The sequence below is a fragment of the Syngnathus floridae genome, chromosome 1 (assembly GCF_059516105.1).
Source record: "Syngnathus floridae isolate MCC-2025c chromosome 1, RoL_Sflo_1.0, whole genome shotgun sequence".
In the NCBI taxonomy this organism is placed as follows: domain Eukaryota; kingdom Metazoa; phylum Chordata; class Actinopteri; order Syngnathiformes; family Syngnathidae; genus Syngnathus; species Syngnathus floridae.
Genome location: NC_142413.1, coordinates 27,106,281 through 27,128,430, shown reverse-complemented (window position 1 = coordinate 27,128,430; position 22,150 = coordinate 27,106,281). Strand labels below are relative to the sequence as shown.

The 22,150-nt window shown below is 45.1% G+C and overlaps 1 protein-coding gene and 1 pseudogene across 11 annotated transcripts in view; one reads left to right on the top strand and one right to left on the bottom strand.

Moving 5' to 3' along the window:
* tctn1 (tectonic family member 1) overlaps nt 1–22,150 on the bottom strand; it is a 232,908-nt gene that overhangs the window by 136,157 nt on the left and 74,601 nt on the right. For 9 of the 11 annotated variants that reach the window (XR_015861783.1, XR_015861782.1, XM_088392270.1 and 6 more), the window contains exons 4-5: nt 373–524; nt 165–267 (exon numbers count right to left, since the gene is read on the bottom strand). Coding sequence is in view for 9 of the 11 variants with exons in the window: in XM_088392270.1 (XP_088248396.1) it covers nt 165–267; nt 373–524 (255 nt within the window). In the remaining 2 variants the exon portion in view is untranslated. Of the gene's footprint in view, nt 1–164; nt 268–372; nt 525–9,537; nt 9,704–18,102; nt 18,345–22,150 lie in introns of those variants that run through there. The other 2 variants (XM_088392330.1, XM_088392320.1) reach the window with 2 other exon arrangements.
* Nucleotides 10,697–12,850, top strand: LOC148404758 (uncharacterized; annotated as a pseudogene).

Sequence of the window (22,150 nt, the reverse complement as noted above, 5' to 3'; positions counted from 1 at the left end):
TGTAGTGTTTACATTTCAAATGAATAGACCCAAACCATGCCAACATTGCCGCTTTAGTCTATTTTTAGGGCACTTTAAATACGAACATTCGTCATACAACAGAGAGCACTACTATTTGAACTAAACCAAATATTAGTAGCCAGAGTATGTATAGTGTTACCTACCAACAGGACTCTGGTCAACACAGTCAACAGAAATACCGGAAGACGGCAGGTATAAAAATCCTTTTTTTCCATTTTCTTTAGCAGACATGATTGCATCTCCATACTGAAACAAGCACATCACAAAATACATTACTAATCAAAGAGATTGCCTTGTGTCTACAAGTAAAGAGAGAAAATAGTAAACACTCACTTCTTTAAATATACTTGCCTGATAAAATTTGTGAAGCTCAGCAAGAATATTTGTAGACATGTCGTTATTCTCCAGTGAGGTGAAAGCAAACTTATTAAATTGGGTGAAAAGCGAGTCAAAATTCCTGGCCAGTGGAAGAGTGGGGGCAGGAAAATGAAATCCACCAAGACCTAAAACAAATCACGAATGATTAGAAATGTCAACAGACTTGAGCAAATTAAATGAAGTGCCCCCCCACGCACACACACATATACATATTTGTGTGTGCACACACACTAATAATCTAAAGTCAGACCAAATTCTTTAACTTTGGTGTAGACTAAAACTATTTGGAGATTACATCAAAAGATGAGGCGGCGTGTGTGGCGTTTGCATGTTCTCCCCGTGCCCGTGTGGGTCTTCTCCGGGCACTCCGGTTTCCTCCCACATCCCAAAAATATGCTTGGTAGGCCGATTGAGCACTCCAAATTGCCCCTAGGTGTTAGTGTGAGTGCGGATGGTTGTTCGTCTCTGTGTGCCCTGCGATTGGCTGGCAACCGGTTCAGGGTGTCCCACGCCCACTTCCCGATGATTGCTGGGATAGGCTCCAGCACGCCCGCAACCCCCGTGGACACAAAGCAGTACAGAAAATGGATGGATGGATCAAAAGATGAATACAGGGAAGAGATTTCTGGTTTTTACTTGGACAATCCACTCCAAAAGTGAGGCCATTCTTTTATCTTTGCTGTGGACTAAACATATTTGCGTTTGAATACTGGTTGAGATAAGCAGGCTTGACATTGCCTTTTTTGCTCACCAGCCACTGAGGGTACTGTGATCCCTCATTTATCACAGATAATTGGTTCCAAGACCACCTGCGATAGGTGAAAACGCGATGTAGAGAAAATATATTGTTACAATATCCACACAAGACTGTTCTGAACCTTTATTGTATTTTTAAACACTTTATTATGTTTTTTTAAACTTTTTGCAAACATTTTAAAGTCAAACTGACTTTCAGAAACATTCTTATTCATTTAAATAAATAAGAAATTAAAGAAAACAAATAATAGTAAAAACCGTATTTTTCCGACTAAAAGTCGCTCCGGAATATAGGTCGCATTAGCCATATAACGTGAAAAAAAAAAACATATATAAGTCGCTCCGGAGTATAAATCACATTTTGGGGGAAATCTATTCGACAAAATCTAAGGCTAAACTATAGGTATGCTAACGTGACATAAACACAAACGAAGAGCTGAGAACAGGCCTGACGTAACATTCTTAGTTATTCAAATAACTATTACATGAATAACACGTTTATAAAACCATCTGTGTCACTCCAATTCATTAAATCCATCAATCGTCCTTTATCTCAACAATGCCGGCCGGGTGCGCGCCGCTGACGGCGGTTGCACTTCAAAATATTCCACAGGCCCATATAACGATATATAAATGATATATCAAGATGGGGGCGCGTGCACACGCAGCGACCTCTCTCTGTCCCGCCCGTACGGTGTTTTGTTCGTTTGATGAGTGTTTGTCTCGTCGTACTAACTCATGCTACAAGTACAGCAGGCAGGTTCTGCTCGACATCGGCGAAAGTTAGTTTTGTGGCGTTCTGGACTTTGATGCAGAGACATTAAGGGCGCTCGGACTGCTCCGTCCTGGAGCGTCGCCGGACTCGCCTGCTATTCCTCCCCCGGTTGGAAAGCGTCGGAAGAGGTGTGCGAGGAGGCAGAAGAGGGGCAAGCGTGGAGGCGTCCGGGCCAGGCTGGCGGCCAACCCAGCTCGCCCGGCCGTGCTTTCCATTCTTCTGGTGAATGTTTGTTCGCTGGACAACAAGAAGGATTACATTCGCCTGCTGAGATCTACGAACCGGACAGTGCGTAACTGCTGTGTGCTCGTGTTCACTGAGACTTGGTTGACTGTCAACATTCCGGACTCTAATGTGCATCTGGAGCGGCTAGCGTGCTATCGGGCGGACCGTGCCATTGTGAGAGGGGGAAAGTCGCAAGGAGGTGGAATATGCGTCTACATCCGTGACGAATGGTGCCGGGACTCCGTCGTGCTATGCAGGCACTGCTCGCCACTGGCGGAGTTTGTGATCATTAAGTGCTGTCCTTTTTACCTGCCGAGGGAATTTACTGCGATTCTGCTAGCCGCGGTATACATCCCGCCTTCCAACATCGAGGGCGACAGGATCGCGGCTCTTAGTGAACTGTACCAGGCTGTCAGTGAACAACAGACGGCGCACCCTGACGGTTTCACCATCTTCGCTGGGGACTTTAATCATGCTGACCCAAAGTCTGTTTTTCCGAGGCTTCACCAGCATGTTAATTTTCCAACACGTGGTGACAGCTTCCTGGACCTGACCGACTCTACACATAAAGGAGCTTTCAAGGCCGCCCCCCTCCCCCATCTTGGACCTTCTGACCATCTCACTGTTATGCTTTTGCCCGCATACAGACAAAGGGTGAAGGCGTCGAGGCCGGTTCACAAGCGGGTTCGGGTGTGGCCTGAGGGTGCCTCTGATGCGCTTCGAGACTGCTTTGGCACTACTGACTGGGACATGTTTAAGCGGGCGGCCACTTCCAACGACAGACATAGAGGAGTATACTGAATCTGTTTCCTCTTACATCACTAAGTACATTGATGATGTGACTCACTCGAAATCCATCATCACTAGGGCTAACTGGAAGCCATGGCTGACGGGGGCTGTCCTCAGGCTGCTGAGGGCCAGGGACAAAGCCTTCAGAGCGGGGGATGAGGCTGGCTTGAGGGCAGCGAGGGCCGACCTGTCCCAGGGCATCAAGAAAGCGAAAAGGGCGTTCTCTTGCAAGATTACCGCCCACTTCAAGGACAGCAGGGACGAACGGAGCCTTTGGCAGGGCATTCAGACCATCAGGACTACAAGCCCACGTCGCAGAGCTGTGAGGGCAACGTCCGTCTGCTCAACGATCTTAACCGCTTCTTTGCTCGCTTCGACGCTCAGAACAGCACTTGCCCACTGAAGACCACTCCCCCTCCACACGAGCAGCCCCTGTGCCTCTCTGCCGACAGCGTGAGAAGGGGACTTGCCGCTATCAACACCCGTAAGGCGGCAGGGCCTGACCACATCCCAGGTCGAGCGCTGAAGGACTGCGCTGGGGAGCTGATGGGTGTCTTCACGGAGCCTGGAGAGCCTGGAGAGACACCTCTCTGCCAATCCTGATCCCTCAACAGTGTGGAAAGGTCTGCAGAGCATCACGGGCTTCAAGAAACGAACCCCCTGTCCTGTGGAGAGCCCAAGGCTTGCTAACCAGCTAAACAGGTTCTACTGCAGGTTTGATCGGTCCTCCCACACAACGGGACCTCCTGCAGCACAATCTACATACTCACCTCCCCCCACAACTGCTCTGTCCACACCTCCATTACCGTGGTCACCGACTCTCTCTCTTGCAGTGGCCGCGCCCGCACTCCAGCTCAGCGAGGAGGAAGTGCGCCAGATGTTCCGGAGACAAAAGATCAGGAAGGCACCGGGCCCAGATGGCGTGTCACCTTCCTGCTTGAAAGTCTGCGCTGAGCAGCTGGCGCCCACCTTTGCACGGATCTTCAATCGTTCCCTGGAGCTGTGTGAGGTGCCCTCGTGCTTCAAGAGCTCCACCATCGTTCCAGTGGCCAAGAAGCCCGCCATCACAGGTCTGAATGACTATAGACCTGTTGCACTGACATCTGTGGTCATGAAATATTTCGAGAGGTTAGTGCTGAACCGCCTGAAGGATGTCACGGGCCCCCTGCTGGACCCCCTCCAGTTTGCCTACCGGGCAAAGAGGTCGGTGGATGATGTGGTCAACATGGGACTGCACTACATCCTGCAACACCTGGACACCCCGGGAACCTACGCCAGGATCCTGTTTGTGGACTTCAGCTCGGCGTTCAACACCATCGCTCCTGACATCCTCCAACAGAAGCTCATCCAGCTCGTGGTGCCTGCCTCCACCTGTCAGTGGATCACCAGTTTTCTGACCAACAGGAGACAGCGTGTGAGGCTGGGGAGCATCACATCTGACACCCGGACCACCAATACTGGAGCCCCTCAGGGGTGTGTCCTCTCCCCACTGCTCTTCTCCCTCTACACCAATGGTTTCTCCGCAGGTGACTCTCCTGTGAAGCTCCTGAAGTATGCAGACGACACCACTCTCATCGGACTGATCCAGAACGGTGATGAGACTGCGTACAGACAGGAGGTGGAGCGGCTGGTCCACTGGTGCAGCCAAAACAACCTGGAGCTGAACCCGCTCAAGACCGTGGAGATGACAGTGGACTTCAGGCGAGGCCCTTCACCACTTTCACCCCTCACTATCCGCAGTAATACTATTCTCTCAACAGACACCTTCAAGTTCCTGGGAACCACAATCTCTCGGGACCTGAAATGGACCGGCCACATAGACTCTGTCCGGAAGAAGGCCCAGCAGAGGCTGTACTTCCCGAGACAGCTCAAGAAGTTCAACTTGCCGCGGGAGCTGCTGAAGACCTTCTACACTGCCATTATCCAGTCTGTCCTCTGCACCTCCATCACTGTCTGGTTTGGATCGGCCTCCAAACAAGACAAGCACAGACTGCAACGGACAATAAGGACTGCAGAAAAGATAATTGGAATCAACCTCCCATCTATGCAAGACTTGTACCTGTCCAGGACCAGGAAACGTGCAAGTAACATCTCAACAGACCCTTCTTACCCAGGTTGCAGTCTGTTTGAACTACTCCCCTCCGGACGGCGTTATAGAGCTCTGTACACTAAAACCAGCAGACACAGAGACAGCTTCTTCCCCCAGGCTGTTGCTCTGATGAACTCACACCACTCTTAGAGTCTCAGAGTCATTACTGTGCAATAACATCCTGCTCTCCACACCTTTTTTGTCTACACTGTTCGTACTATGTGTCCTCTCTGCATCCATTACAGTCTGGTCATCCTAGAAGAGGGACCCTCCAATCTGTGGTCTCTTCTCAAGGTTTCTCATTTCCCCAAGCTGGAGTTTTGAGTTTTTCCTTGCCCTCTTGGGAGTTTAAGATCAGGGGATGTTTGAGAATATCTTCCATTTTTCACGTGTCCTGAGTGTTGTTGTTAGTCACCTAAATGTTGAACAGAGGCTGTGATTTACCGAAGTCAAATTCCTTGTTTGGCACGCTCAAACATGGCGAATAAAAAAACTCTTGAATCTTGAACATTTCCCTGCAGCAGGCCATCGTCCCTTCGTGTTTCTAGGCTGCCACTATCGTACCTGTGCCGAAGAATCCTGCTCCGTCCTGCTTCAATGACGACCGCCCCGTGGCACTGACGCCCATCATCATGAAGTGCTTTGAGCGGCTTGTCATGGAGCACATCAGATCCATTCTCCCCCCCCACCATAGACCCCTTCCAGTTTGCGTACCGAGCCAAACGGTCCTCTGAGGATGCCATCTGCTCTGCCCTCCACTCGGCCCTCACCCAACTGGAGAGAAAGGACTCATATGTGAGGTTGCTGTTTGTGGACTTCAGCTCTGCCTTCAACACCATTGTGCCACAGCGACTCATCTGCAAACTCGACGAGCTGGGCCTCAGTACCTCCCTCTGCAACTGGCTACTGGACTTCCTCTGTCAGAGGCCTCAGGTGGTGCGTGTTGGCGACAAAATCTCCGCCAGCATCACGCTGAGCACGGGGGCCCCCCAGGGCTGCGTGCTCAGTCCATTGCTCTTCACCCAGCTGACGCATGACTGCACTGCGACCTACAGCGACAACCGCATAGTGAAGTTTGCTGACGACACGACTCTGGTGGGTCTCATCACGAAGGGCGACGAGACTCGGTACAGGTCGGAAGTTGACCTTCTTACCACGTGGTGCAGGGACAACAACCTCCTGCTGAAGGTATACAAGACCAAGGAAATCGTTGTTGACTTCCGGAAGGGTCACACAAAACACCTGCCGCTGATTATCGACGGTGCTGTGGTGGAGAGGGTGAGCTGCACCAAGTTCCTGGGGGTGCACATCAGTGAGGACCTCTACTGGTCCGCAAACACCGCGTCACTGGCAAAGAAAGCTCAGCGCCGCCTGTACTTCCTGCGGAAGCTCAGGCGTGCATGTGCTCCTCAGGCAGTCCTGTCTACCGTGGCACCATTGAGAGCGTCCTCACCAGTTGCATCGCTGTCTGGGGTGGTAACTGCACTGAACAGAACTTGAAGGCCCTGCAGCGCATAGTGAATACGGCTGGTAAGATTATTGGTGCTTCGCTTCCCTCCCTGAAGGACATTTACACCTCCCATCTCGCCCGCAAGGCAACCTCGATTGCCAGAGATGTGAGTCACCCGGCTCACTCCTTGTTTGACCTTCTGCCCTCTGGGAAGAGGTACAGGAGCCTGCGCTCCCGCACCACCAGACTCGCCAACAGCTTCTTTCTCCAGGCTGTTAGGGCCCTGAACTCGCTACCCCCTTCTGCGTAGCGTGCGGCACTGTTGCGCTATTTTCGGGAATGTCTGCTGTACGCTCACTTGTTCCTTTTTGCTCCTCTTATTTATTTATTTGTTGTGTTATTTATTCATTATTTATTCAGCACATGGATGGATGGATGTTATACAGTCGTATGCAAAAGTTTGGGCACCCCTAATAATTTTCAAGATTTTCCTTTATAAATCATTCGTTGTTTTATAAAGCATTCAGCATAAAGCAAGCGTTCAGCATTTTCAGTTGAACAACTGGCGACAACTGGAACACATATATGCGGAAGCGGCTATTGTATGATCGCCACGGCGAAGAGCAAAAGCGGAGCACATTCCTTTATGCAAATAATTTTTCATCAAACAAGGACCCAGTGGAACTTTGAACGTGGAGGAGTTCAAGAAGATCTTTTTTTGTCACTTTTGTCACTTTTTTTTTGCCACAGACGATCCATTCCTGTGCAGTTTTTTGTTGTAACTTTGTTGCCACAGACGGTCCATTCCTGTGCAGTTTCTGTTGTTAATTTGTTGCCACATACGAACCATCCCTGTGCTGTTTAGTGAAAGGAAATACAAGAAAACGTAACCGATCTAAGCAGAACCCACGAGTTTGTTAGCAGACTGCTAACAGCTGATTTACCGAGGAACAGCCGATTGAGCTGTCAAAGAGATAGCTGCGACCAACGTGAGTAATTTGGGGCCGAAAAAAAACCTAACCATGTCCACGGAGGAGGTCGAGGACCCTTGACTTCCTTTCGTAAGAAGTTTCTGCTGTAAGGATGCAGTAGAAAAACATCTTGGCACTGGTGGAAGAGCTAAAGATGCTCCGTATGATCAATGCTGAGAAGGACAAGCGGCTTGCCTACCTTGAAAGTCGGGTAGCGGACATTGAGCAATATACAAGAATAAATGACATTGTCACCACGAGAATAGCAATTAAACCTATATCTTATACAAGGGCAGTGACGGCAGGTAACGATGGCTGTGAGCAACATGCAAGCTCAGCCGAGCAACAGGTAGCTGAGTTTCTGCAAACTAAAGGAATAACTATGGACTCCAACCAGGTTGAAGCATGTCATCCACTGCCCGGAAGAAACAGTAAAGACAAGCCAGCAGTCATTCTGAAATGTGTCAACAGGAAGCACAAACTTGCACTTATAAAGCAGGGTAAGTTGTCAAAGGCACAGACATCTACATCAATGAACTTTTGACAAAGACCAATGCGGATATTGCAATGAAAGCACGTCACTTGAGAAGAATGAAAAAAAAATACAGAGTACATGGACCAGAAATTGCAAGATATACATCAAGCTTAATGGATCACTAGAAAAGGCCAAGATACTGATGGTGAGGAGTATTGAGGAACTGGAAAAGCTCGGATAAGTATCCTCAATAGAAAATCAACTGGAGTGGACTTGGAACTGAATGGAGGTAACAACACAAAACACAAACATAATGCTCAGGGACACAACTCAATTTACATCAAGCAACAATGGACATGTAACAGTGGATACAAGAACATGAACAACTCCAACTAACGTTTGATTACAGTGAAAGCAGCACTCTGGTCATAGATCAGGACATCGACCCAGACAATAATTTCTTCTCCACCACAAACAACACATGTTATTATTACAGCAATGATCAGTACAATATGGACATCTTAACAAAAGATAAGCTATCTATTATCCATTTCAATAGCCGCAATCTATACAAAAATTTTGGTAGCATTCGGGCTTACTTAAACACATTCAAGCAACCATTTAATATACCGTATTTTCCGGACGATAAGTCGTTCCGGAGTATAAGTCGCACCAGCCATAAAATGCCCCAAAAAGTGAAAAAAAAACATATCTAAGTCGCTCCGGAGTATAAGTCGCATTTTGGGGCGCAATTTATTCGACAAAATCCCACACCAAAAACAGTCATGAACAAGCAACAACAGGCTAAACGATAGCAACAACAGGCTAAACGATAGGTATGCTCACGTGACAAACACAAACAAAGAGCTGAGAACGGACCAGACGTAACATATAGAGTGATTAAGGACAACTATTACATGTTTATAAAACCATCGGTGTCACTCCAATTCATTAAATGGCAACAACAGGCTAAACGATAGGTATGCTAACGTGACAAACACAAACAAAGAGCTGAGAACGGGCCTGACGTAACATATAGAGTGATTAAGGACAACTATTACATGAATAACATGTTTATAAAACCATCGGTGTCACTCAGATTCATTAAATAGCAACAACAGGCTAAACGATAGGTATGCTAACGTGACAAACACAAACAAAGAGCTGAGAACGGGCCTGACGTAACATAGAGTGATTAAGGACAACTATTAAATGAATAACATGTTTATAAAACCATCGGTGTCACTCCAATTCATTAAATCCATCGATCGTTCTTTGTCAACAATGGGTGCGCGCGGCTGAGGGCGCTTGCACTTCAAAATATTCCACAGGCTCATATAACGATATATCTATCGTTATTATTTGAAACTATATTTCAAATAACTATAATATAAGCCAATAATATTATCAAACCATCTGTGCACTTTAAATCCATTAAATCCATCGATCAAATTCCTCATCCTTTGTCAACATCGCCGCACGTGCGCCCTGACGTCAGCCTCGTCTTTATTCCACAGACCTAGTATATAACTATATTGTAGCGTTAACAAAGTACAAGGATAGACGTGGGTTTGGTAAACGGCTCTTTATTAAACAAAACAAACTTACAAGCGTGTGGCGGCGTGGACTTCCAGAGACGATAGCTCCATGGCATAGGACCGGGCGTGCATAAATGCCATGTCCGAGCCCCATGCACCGTTCGCAGACAGCCACTCGGCCGAGCGCCGGCCCCCACTCAGTAGAGTAGGACCGGGCGTGAGTAAAAGCCAGAATAGTTTTTCAAACCTTCTATGTCACTCCAAATCCTTAATTCCTTCAAACTCTTTGTCCTCCGTGTCACTTAGAAATTATCACCGCTAATGATGCCGGTAGTCCTTACGTGGGTACGTTTGTCCTTTATGTAAACAACCACCGCGCCGCGCCACTGACGTCACTTGAAATAGTAATCCATTGGTACATCACGGTTCTCCAAACTTTCTTTCTGCTGCTCGATTACTGTTTTCAGCTGCATATTTTACAACTTGAAGTTTGTAACCTGCAAAATATGACTTTCGTTTTGGTGCCATTTTTCTTAAGCCCACCCAGTTGATGAGTCACGGCCAACGGTGAAATTTAGAGCGCCCTCATCCAGTTTTGTCTGGAAATATAATTTTTTTCAGATGTAGTTTTTCGTTTTGTTTATTTGGTTATTTTATCAAAGTCAAAGTCTGCTTTATTGTCAATTTTTTTTCATATGCCAAGACACACAAAGAGATTGAAATTACGTTCCCACTATCCCTCAGTGAGATAGTACACATATGCATACAAGCAACACAAAAAAAACCAAGAAGGCACAAACAATGAATAAATAAGCGTGTTGAATAAATGATAAATAAACAAATAAAAATAAATAATAGTAATAAATGTAAGAGGAGCAAAAATGGAGCAAGTTTACATACAGCAGACAGTGGAGTTGGATATGGAGCTTTAAAGTGGTAATAGCTTTATTTGATGTTTTCTCTATTTTTTATGTTTTGAATATGTTCACGATAAAGATATAAAAGCATGTGAAGTGATCAACTATACTAAAAATAACATGGGAAGTGGTCAACTATACTTGTAAGTAAGTGATGTCTTAATGATCAAGTAAAAATTTGTGAAAGAAAACATATATATAAGTCGCTCCTGAGTATAAGTCGCCCCCCCCACCCAAACTATGAAAATGATTTATAGTCCGGAAATTACGGTAATAACTATTTCTGAGACCTGGATTACAACTGAGAAGGGAATGCACTTTGAGATGGAAGGCTATGAATTCATACATAATAACAGACAGAGTAAAGGTGGGGGTGGTGTTGCAATCTATGTTGATATGAATAGGAAACACAGGTGGTGGACAATCTTCTTGAATGTCTCACGATACAGATTTGTGTTGAACAGAAAAAAGACATTATTATAAGCTGTGTCTATAGGGCTCCTGGTTCTAGCATTGAGATATTCACAGAATGGATAGAAAGTATGATTATACAAAAAGGCAACAAAAATATTTTTATTTGCAGGGATTATAACATTGATCTATTAAATCCAAATTAGCAACAAAATTATGATTTTTTTAAATTTAATGCATAGCCTGAGTCTCTTTCCTACAATCACTAGACCCACGAGAGTAACATCACAGAGTGCTATTCTGATAGATAACATATTCACCAATATAATAGAAAACAGGACAACAAGCGGGTTATTAATTTCTGATATTACTGACCACCTTCCAGTGTTCACAGTATATGACAATAATTTCAAATCTGAAATTGGGGTGTATAAACAACAAAGAAGAATTAGGACAGATGAGACAATTGCTACTCTAAAACATGAATAATGGAACAGAACTGGGATACAATATATAAAGAAAAAGATGTAAATAAAGCATACCATAAATTGATGACTATATTCACGTCATTATATAATAAGCATTGTCCAATCAAGGAATATAATAAAAAACTAAATATAAGAACAGTCCATGGTTGACGAAAGGCTTAAGAAATGCCTGTAAAAAGAAAAATTTACTCAATAGGAACTTCATAAAACAGAGAACAGAAGGCGCTGAAGATAAATATAAGAGATATAAGAATAAATTAACCAATATTATAAGATTAAGTAAGAAAGAATATTATAAGCATAAATTGGAGGATAACAAAAATAATATTAAGGGGATAAGGACTCTCCTAAACCACATTATTAGAGAAGGTACCGAACAACACAAATGACCTAAATATTTTGTTATAAATGATACTGAAAATTATAATATGGAAGAAGTGGCAAACTGTTTTAATCAGTTCTTTGTAAATGTTGGGCCTCAAATAGCAAAAAACATACTGATTCCAGTGCCAGATGTAGGCAACAGAGAATTAATAGAAAGGAATCCTCACTCAATGTTTTTGAATGCAGTTGAAATCATTAACATTGTAAAACAATGCAAAAATAAAACATCTACCGACTGCAATAGGATTGATATGATGTTAGTTAAGCAAATCATTGAGGGGATTTGAAAGCCACTTGTGTACATCTGTAACTTGTCATTTTTAACTGGTACATTCCCAAGAAGATGAAAATTGCTAAGGTCATTCCTCTTTATAAAACTGGGAGCAAACACAACTTTACAAACTACAGACCTATCTCAATATTGCCACAACTCTCAAAAATATTGGAAAAGCTTTTTAACAGTAGAACGAATAGAAATAGATTCAACTGAAATTGAAAGAGTGCAGGAAAACAAATTGCTTGGGGTTATAATCGATGACAGGCTGAGTTGGAAGCCACACATCAAAAATGTAAAGTCTAAAATTTCAAGAAGCATGGCAGTCATATACAAAGCAAAAGACTTACTGGATTATCATTCACTTTATTGTTCTCTTGTCTGGCCCTATTTGCATTAATGTGCTGAGGTTTGGGGGAATACTACAGCCACTTATCATTCTGCAGAAAAGAGCAATAAGGACTATTCATAAAGTCAACTACTTGGAACACACGAATCCACTTTTCATACAATCCAAACTATTGAAATTCACTGACATAGTATATTATCAAACAGCAACCATCATGTATAGGGCAAAAGCAAAACAACTACCAGAAAATATCCAAAACTTATTTCGGAATCGGGAGGGAGGTTATAAGTTAAGGGGGAATCACAACTTCAAAATCTTAAACATAAGAACAACCTTAATAAGTTTCTGTATCACTATAACCGGGGTCAAACTATGGAACAATCTAAGTGAGGAACTCAAGCAAATTCCAAATATCCACCAGTTTAAAAGAATGTACAAAAATATGTTGTTTAGCGGGTACAAAGGCTAAAAGTGCCAAAGAGCTACACACAAGTAAAAATGAAACTGAAAAATAAGTGTGAAAGTGTGTCTACTTGTGTTCTGTTTTAGAATTACAGTAAATGTTGAATCATTGGTTTAATGGATAAAGTGAGAAAGGGGTAGGAATCTAAAAAGCTATAATGAAACTGAAAAATAAGTGTGAAAGTGTGTCTACTTGTGTTCTGTTGTAGAATTACAGTAAATGTTGAATCATTGGTTTAATGGATAAAGTGAGAAAGGGGTAGGAATCTAAAAAGCTATGCTTCCTCATTTATTTTTTTCTGTTTGTTGGTTTATTTTTTGTTTGTTTGTTGTATGGACTTATATGTGGCACTTGACTGTTATTTGTTTTGTTTTTTCTTTTTTGTTTTGGATGTTCGAAATAAAGATATCAATCAATCAATCAATCAATCAATCAATCAATCAATCAATCAATCTATCTATCTATCTATCTATCTATCTATCTATCTATCTATCTATCTATCTATCATATAGTAGACAAAGTGATATTTGAGATGTGAAATGAAGTTTATAGGATTTGCAGAAAGTGTGCAAAAACAAAACAGAACAAACAAACAAACAAACAAAAGTAGGCAGGTGCATAAATTTGGGCACCCCAACAGAAAAACAGAAAACAGCCTCTAAACGCTTCCTATAACTTCCAATGAGAGTCCGGATTCTGGCAGAAGGTATTTTGACCATTCTTCTTTACATAACATCTCCAGTTCAGGGTATTTAAGGTGGCCAGTTGCAAGTTGTTCTCCTCTTTGCATCTTCTTTAAAGAGTGGTAACATGGGAGCCTCAAAACAACTGACAAATGACCTGAAGATTACCTGATTGTTCAACGTCATGGTTTAGAGGAAGAATACAAAAAGCTAGCTCAGAGATTTCAGCTGTCAGTTTGGACTGTGAGGAACATAGGAAATGGAAGACCACAGGCACAGTTCTAGTTAAGGCCCGGAGTGGCAGTCCAAGAAAAATCTCGGATAAGCAGAGGCGAAGGATGGTGGGAACAGTCAATGTCAACCCACAGAGCAGCTCCAAACACCGACATGATCTTGCCACAGATTAGTTTTATTTTATTTATTCAATGTTTTACCAGGTAAGGTAATTGAGAACACTTTCTCATTTACAATGGCGACCTGAAGGCAACGTGTGTGAAGTGTCTTGCCCAAGGACACAACGACATGTGACTGTGACAGAGCTGGGATCGAACCGCCAACGACCCATTTTACTGTCTGAGCCACATCCGCCACAGATGGTGACACTGTGCATAGTTCAACTATTCAGCGCACTTTGCACAAATAGATGTATAGGAGTAATGCGGCAGCAGCCTTTTCTACGCACATGCCACAAACAGAGTCACTTGAAGTATGCTGAAGCACATTTGGACAACCCAGCTTCATTTTGGAATACGGTGCTGTGGAGTAATGAAACTAAAATTGAGTTATTTGGACATAATAAGGGGCAGTATGCATGGCGGAAGAAGAACACAGCATCCCAGGACAAACACTTGCTACCCACAGTCAAATTTGGTAGTGGTTCCATCATGCTGTGGGGCTGTGTGGCCAGTGCAGGTACTGGCAATCTAGTTAAAGTTGAAGGTCGCATCGATTCCAGTTTGTATCAGCAGATTCTTGCGAACAATGTTCAAGACTCAATGACAAAGCTGAAGTTGCACAGGGGTTGGATACTTCAACAAGACAACGACGCCAAACACTGCTCAAAATCTACTAAGGCAGTGGTCCCCAACCTTTATTGCGCCATGGACCGGTTACGTGTCAGAAATATTTTCGCGGACCGTTCTTTATATGAATAACTAATACATTTATATAAATAACTAATACATTTATATAACCCCTCCGCGAGTCGTCACCTTATCGTGGTGGAGGGGTTTGCGTGCCCCTATGATCCTAGGAGCCATGTTGTCGGGGGCTTCATGCCCCTGGTAGGGTCACCCATGGCAAACGGGTCGTAGGTGAGGGGTCAGACAAAGCACGGCTCACCCAAGCCCCTTATGATGAACAACATAAATGGACTTTGTTTTCCCTCGCCCGTCACCGGGGCCCCCCTCTGGAGCCAGGCCTGGAGGCGGGGCTCGAAGGCGAGCGTCTGGTGGCCGGGCCTTCGCCCATGGGGCCCGGCCGGGCATAGCCCGAAATGGAAACGTGGGTCCCCCTTCCCATGGGCTCACCACCTGTGGGAGGGGCCGAAGGGGTCGGGTGCAATGTGAGCTGGGCGGCAGCCAAAGGCAGGGACCTTGGCGGTCTGATCCCCGGCTGCAGAAGCTGGCTCTTGGGGCATGGAATGTCACCTCTCTGGCTGGAAAGGAGCTCGAGCTGGTGTGCGAGGCAGAAAGATTCCGACTAGATATAGTCGGACTAGCCTCCACGCGCAGTTTGGGTTCCGGTACAAGCCCTCTCGAGAGGGGCTGGACTCTCTTCCACTCTGGAGTTGCCCACGGTGAGAGGCGTCGAGCAGGTGTGGGTATACTTATTGCCCCCCGGCTGGGCGCCTGCACATTGGGGTTCACCCCGGTGAACGAGAGGGTAGCCTCCCTCCGCCTTCGGGTGGGGGGACGGGTCCTGACTGTTGTTTGTGTCTATGCACCAAACGGCAGCTCAGAGTACCCACCCTTCTTGGGGTCCCTGGAGGAAGTGCTGGAGAGCGCTCCTTCTGGGGACTCCATCGTTCTACTGGGTGACTTCAATGCTCACGTGGGCAATGACAGTGAGACCTGGAAGGGCGTGATTGGGAGGAACGGCCCCCCTGATCTGAACCCGAGCGGTGTTCTATTGTTGGACTTCTGTGCTCGACACGGATTTTCAATAATGAACACCATGTTCAAACATAAGGGTGTCCATGTGTGCACTTGGCACCAGGACACCCTAGGCCGCAGTTCGATGATCGACTTTGTAGTCGTGTCATCGGGTTTGCGGCCGCATGTTTTGGACACTCGGGTGAAGAGAGGGGCGGAGCTGTCAACTGATCACCACCTGGTGGTGGGTTGGCTCCAATGGTGGGGGAAGATGCCGGTCCGACCTGGCAGACCCAAACGCTCTGTGAGGGTCTGCTGGGAACGTCTGGCAGAATCTCCTGTCAGGAAGAGCTTCAACTCCCACCTCCGGCAGAGCTTTTCCCACGTCCCGGGGGAGGCGGGGGACATTGAGTCTGAGTGGACCATGTTCCGCGCCTCCATTGTTGAGGCGGCCGACCGGAGCTGTGGCCGTAAGGTCGTTGGTGCCTGTCGTGGCGGCAATCCCCGAACCCGCTGGTGGACACCGGCGGTAAGGGATGCCGTCAAGCTGAAGAAGGAGTCCTATCGGGCCGTTTTGGCCTGCGGGACTCCGGAGGCAGCTGACAGGTACCGGATGGCCAAGCGGAACGCGGCTTCGGCGGTTGCTGAGGCAAAAACCCGGGCGTGGGAGGAGTTCGGTGAGGCCATGGAGAATGACTTTCAGACGGCTTCGAGGAAATTCTGGTCCACCATCCGGCGTCTCAGGAGGGGGAAGCAGTGCAACGTCAACACTGTTTACAGTGGGGATGGCGTGCTGCTGACCTCAACTCGGGACGTCGTGAGTCGGTGGAGAGAATACTTCGAAGACCTCCTCAATTCCACCTACACGCCTTCCATTGAGGAAGCAGGGCCTGGAGACTCTGAGGCGGATTCTCCAATCTCTGGGGTCGAAGTCACTGAGGTAGTCAAAAAACTCCTCGGTGGCAAGGCCCCGGGGGTGGATGAGATCCGCCCGGAGTTCTTAAAGGCTCTGGATGTTGTGGGGCTGTCATGGCTGACACGCCTCTACAACGTTGCGTGGACATCGGGGACAGTGCCTCTGGATTGACAGACTGGGGTGGTGGTTCCCCTCTTTAAGAAGGGGGACCGGAGGGTGTGTTCCAATTACAGGGGAATCACACTCCTCAGCCTCCCTGGTAAGGTCTATTCAGGGGTGCTGGAGAGGAGGGTCCGTCGGGAGGTCGAACCTCGGATTCAGGAGGAGCAGTGTGGCTTTCGTCCTGGCCGTGGAACAGTGGACCAGCTCTACACCCTCGGCAGGATCCTCGAGGGTGCATGGGAGTTCGCCCAACCAGTCCACATGTGTTTTGTGGATTTGGAGAAGGCGTTCGACCGTGTCCCTCGGGAGGTTCTGTGGAGGGTGCTTCGGGAGTACGGGGTGCCGAGCCAACTGATAAGGGCGGTTCGGTCCCTGTATCACCGATGCCAGAGTCTGGTCCGCATTTCTGGCAGTAAGACGGATTCGTTCCCAGTGAGGGTTGGACTCCGCCAAGGCTGCCCTTTGTCACCGATTCTGTTCATAATTTTTATGGACAGAATTTCTAGGCGCAGCCGAGGCGTTGAGGGGGTCCGGTTTGGGGACCTCAGCATCGCGTCTCTGCTTTTTGCAGATGACGTGGAGCTGTTGGCTTCCTCAGGCCGTGATCTCCAGCTCTCGCTGGAACGATTCGCAGCCGAGTGTGAGGCGGTCGGGATGAGGGTCAGCACCTCCAAATCCGAGTCCATGGTCCTCGATCGGAAAAGGGTGGAATGCCCTCTCCGGATCGGGGATGAGATCCTGCCCCAAGTGGAGGAGTTCAAGTATCTTGGAGTCTTGTTCACGAGTGAGGGGAGGATGGAGCGTGAGATCGACAGGCGGATCGGTGCAGCGTCGGCAGTAATGCGGACCCTGTACCGGTCCGTTGTGGTGAAGAGAGAGCTGAGCCAGAAGGCAAAGCTCTCAATTTACCGGTCGATTTACGCTCCTACCCTCACCTATGGTCACGAGCTATGGGTCGTGACCGAAAGAACGAGATCTCGGATACAAGCGGCCGAAATGAGTTTTCTCCGCAGGATGTCCGGGCTCTCCCTTAGAGATAGGGTGAGAAGCTCGGTCATCCGGGAGAGACTCGGAGTAGAGTCCCTACTCCTCCACGTTGAGAGGAGCCAGATGAGGTGGCTCGGGCATCTTATCAGGATGCCTCCTGGACGCCTCCCTGGGGAGGTGTTCCGGGCATGTCCCACCGGTAGGAGACCCCGGGGACGACCCAGGACGCGCTGGAGAGACTATGTCTCTCAGCTGGCCTGGGAACGCCTTGGGATCCCCCGGGATGAGCTGGATGACGTGGCTGGGGAGAGGGAAGTCTGGGAGTCCCTCCTAAAGCTGCTGCCCCCGCGACCCGACCCCGGATAAGCGGAAGAAGATGGATGGATGGATGGACATTTATATAAATAAATGGTTCATATATACTAATAAATATATAAATACGATGAAATAAAATGACTAATACGACTGGCATAAAAACAATTATAAACCACATAAAAATAAAACTCACCATCACGTTGAATTAGTGGGAGCACTAAGCTTTTTTCTCAGAGACGAGCGGGTACCATCTTGGCGTAATCTGAGAAAATGTCCTTCTTGTTCATGTTTTTTTCTTTCAAAGAATTCCAAAGGTTTGTCTTTCAATGCAGGATGCTTGGTCTCCATGTGCCGAAGCAGTTTTGAAGGCTTCATTGCCTCGTTAGCTCGCCTGTCGCCACATATGCAGAGTGGGCTTGGCGCGTCAAGAGTCATCTGTGGCGATAAATCCATATTTTAAGTAAGACTCCAGAAATTTTCTTTTAAATGCAGCTTTCCTTTTCTTAGAATTCGTAGCCTCTTCTTCTTCCGTCTCCTCATTGGGCTTTTTTCCCTTTCCTAAGAAGCTTTCCAAACATCTCTGTTTCTTGCTCATTTTTGCTTGCTTCGCGGGCTCGAATGAGGTGACGAGCGTTTTGACCTGAATTGACCTGTGTCAAGAGACACAGATGCACCGACGGATGTAATTGGGAGAGAATCGCCGATTTTTAAAATATTTGTCAAAATAAATTCTTATTCATTTTTGCTAGCTTTGCGGGCTCGACTGGGGAAACATGTTACGTTTCTAATATATAATTTTTTTTCTGTGCGGCTTGGCGGCCTGGTACCAAGTGACCCACGGACCGGTACCAGTCGGCGGCCTGGTCGTTGGGGACCACTGTACTAAGGCATTCATGCAAAGGAACAATCACAACATTCTGGAATGGCCATCTCAGTCCCCGGACTTGAATATTATTGAAAATCTGTGGTGTGATTTAAAGCGGGCTGTCTATGCTCGGAAATCATCAAACCTGATTGAACTGGAGATGTTTTGTCAAGAAGAATGGTCAAAAATACCTTCAACCAGAATCCAGACCAGGGGTCAGGAACCTATGGCTCACGGGCCAGATATGGCTCTTTTGATGACAATAAAAACGTTATTAAAAAGAATACATTAGTACACTCAAAAAATGGTTGGTCTTAATTAAAATACACGCATTTAATTGTATTCAACCTATCCTTTTTTTAAATTTTATGGCTCTCACGGGAAATTATTTTTAAATAATTGGCATTTATGGCTCTGTCCGCCAAAAAGCTTCCTGACCCCTGATCCAGACTCATTGGAAGCTATAGGAAGTGTTAGAGGCTGTTATTTCTGCAAAGGAGTATCTACTAAATATTCATGTTATTTTTCTGTTGGGGTGCCCAAATTAATGTACCTGCCTACTTTTGTTTGTTTGTTTGTTTGTTCTGTTTTGTTTTTGCACACTTTCTGCAAATCCTATAAACTTCATTTCACTTCTCAAATATCACTGTTTGTCTGCTATATGATATATTTAACTGAAATTGCTGATCCGAACAACCAATGATTCATAAAGTCCTGTGATTTTTCCAGCATCAATCTGCCTTTATTTCCCAAATGTTTATAGTGCTGGGGCCAAAATGCTTGTTACAACCGTTAGAGATCACTGTTGTTATTTGGAGGGGCAAAGATTATGGCAAGGTACGCAATGATGACATTAAGGCCCGACCCGGTATCTGTTGTGTTGCTATTACATTACTGCCATTCGTCTGATAAGTATTAATGGTATTTTATCGTACATTTATGGACTCGTTTGAATTAAACTACTACGGCATTTATGGTTGTGTTCGTCTTGTGGGCATTTTAGTCAGATGGTGGAGCTAGTATGAGCATGAATTTAATGTCAGCTACAAGCCTGTTGACTACATTTGTAGCCTACTCTACATATTATAATCACGGATGACAAGGAATCTTTTCTAAGCATAACACATTTTTTTCACAAACAATGAAAAAAAATGATTTCATGGTTCACTGGTTTATTTTAACAATGAAGTGAATGCAGTTTTACACCTGAACCAACTCACCACACTTAACAAACTCAAGTGGGAGCTATGAAAAAAATATTCTCGCCTTAATTGTCGTACTGCTTTGAAATAAATAAAAAAAGAAATACAAAATAAAAGTTATAGCAGTGCATGCTTAACTACATCCGATCAAACTACTAGGCTGGGCCTACTGAAGCTGAGAATATACTGCACAATATTAACTGTCTTTAATATGAAACCAGATTAATCTTATTTTTAATGATCTGTATTAATGAGTGCAAACAAATTTCGTGTCATCACACTTTTTTTCTCTTTCACTGCACTCCTGCAGTCTACTTGCTGCTGCTGGCTCCTGAAACTTGGGATCTTTTTGCCTTCTCAAGTGTATCAATATTGGGTGTCAAATCCTGAGTAGCAGCACATTTAACAATATCATTCAAGTGTTTATTTGTTAACCTTGAGCGCTGCTTTGTTTTATTATTGTTCATTACGGAGAAAACCTGTTCACAAAGATAAGTAGTCCCAAACATGGATAGAACGTTTGCAGCCATGGCTGTTAATTTGGGGTAACCTGGCACGAGATATTGATAAATCGTATCCAATCCCACGGACCCAAATTTATCCTTCATAGCGGAATCGCACTGCAAGTCAATAAGCTCGAGTTGAATGTCAGCTGGCATATCAGAAGGCTTCACTGTAAATGGCGAGCGAAAAAAGCCAAATTTGTTCTCAAGTTCACTGAATACCTGAAACCTCTGCTCAAACTCTTGCAGAAAATCTGTTATGTTGTCTTTATATCTTTTCAAATCATTATCGGGACAGTCCGGTGCCTCCGGACGAACAGCTGTGAGACAAGAGAAATGCGCAGAGTAACTTCTGTGAATAAATAATACTCAGTCCATTTTTCCTTGAAAACTCTGCACTCCGTGTCCACTTTTCTTTTTTTTGACAGGGCCATTTTGTGAAGGGTGTGTTGACCGATAACTTGTGGTGAATTGTGAAGCAAGATTGACGGTTTGGTTTTAGTACTAACTCGTGTCAATGCCGCTGGACGTGAGCTCTTTTACACATTTACTGCCCTCCCGTGGCTGGGGGAAGCACTTGGTTTGTATTTATTTTAAAAAATCATAACTTTTGATAGAAATGAGCTAGAGACTCGCTTCTTTTTTTGACATACTCAGAAATTTATGCTGGGCCGGATTAAATGATCCAATGGGCCGGATCCGGCCCGCGAGCCGTATGTTTGACATGCCTGATTTAGATCAACACGAGTTGTAGTACTTTGCTTCTTTAGGGGGCCTTCATAATGACGTTAATGTGGTGAGTGTGAGAAACCGTTTTTATTTTAACAAACTTTTCACTTTCTGTGATGGACACCCACAGTCAGCACATATATAGTGGATTTAAGTGATGTAGTGGTACTCAAATCCACTATATATGTGCTGCCTGTGGGTGTCCATCACAGAAAGTGAAAAGTTAGTTAAAATAAGAACGGTTTCTCACACTCACGACCTGCCATTGGGCCGGTTGGATTTGAAACTCCCAGGGCTGAAAAATGGTCCCAGCACACCACTGTTGTACGGTGATAGCACTTAGATACTAGTGTGAATGGAATGGATGAAAAACAATGAGAAAATGCCAAAATACCAGAGGGTAAGAGCTCGAAGCAACATTTATTTTTTGATTGGGGAAGAAAAGAACTATAAACTTATCATTTTTGGAACCATCGAGTTCATAAAATTTCAATTATGAACTATGAACTGAAGAAGTTCATTTTAAAATTTGTAAACTCAACTTTTAACTAGTGTAGAAAATGAACTTGTCCAACACTGTTAACAGGAAAGTGTTTTTTTTAAACATGTTAAAGAAATACTGTTCCAAACATTCAATAAATGCTGTTACAATTTCAAAAACATAATCTTGTAAATAATTGTATTTTCAATGTTGAACAAAATCATCGTGATTATTATTTTTATCCATTATTGAGCAGCTTTAATAATATTATTATTCCACCTGACTATTTATTTGGGAGTCTTGACTAAATCCGGCGAATTTAGTCAAGATTAAAAGGAATTAGAAATTAATATAATAATTAGTTCCTATATTACATTCGGCGAATTTAGTCAAGATTAAAAGGAATTAGAAATTAATATAATAATTAGTTCCTATATTACATTTAAAATCTGTATTGGCTG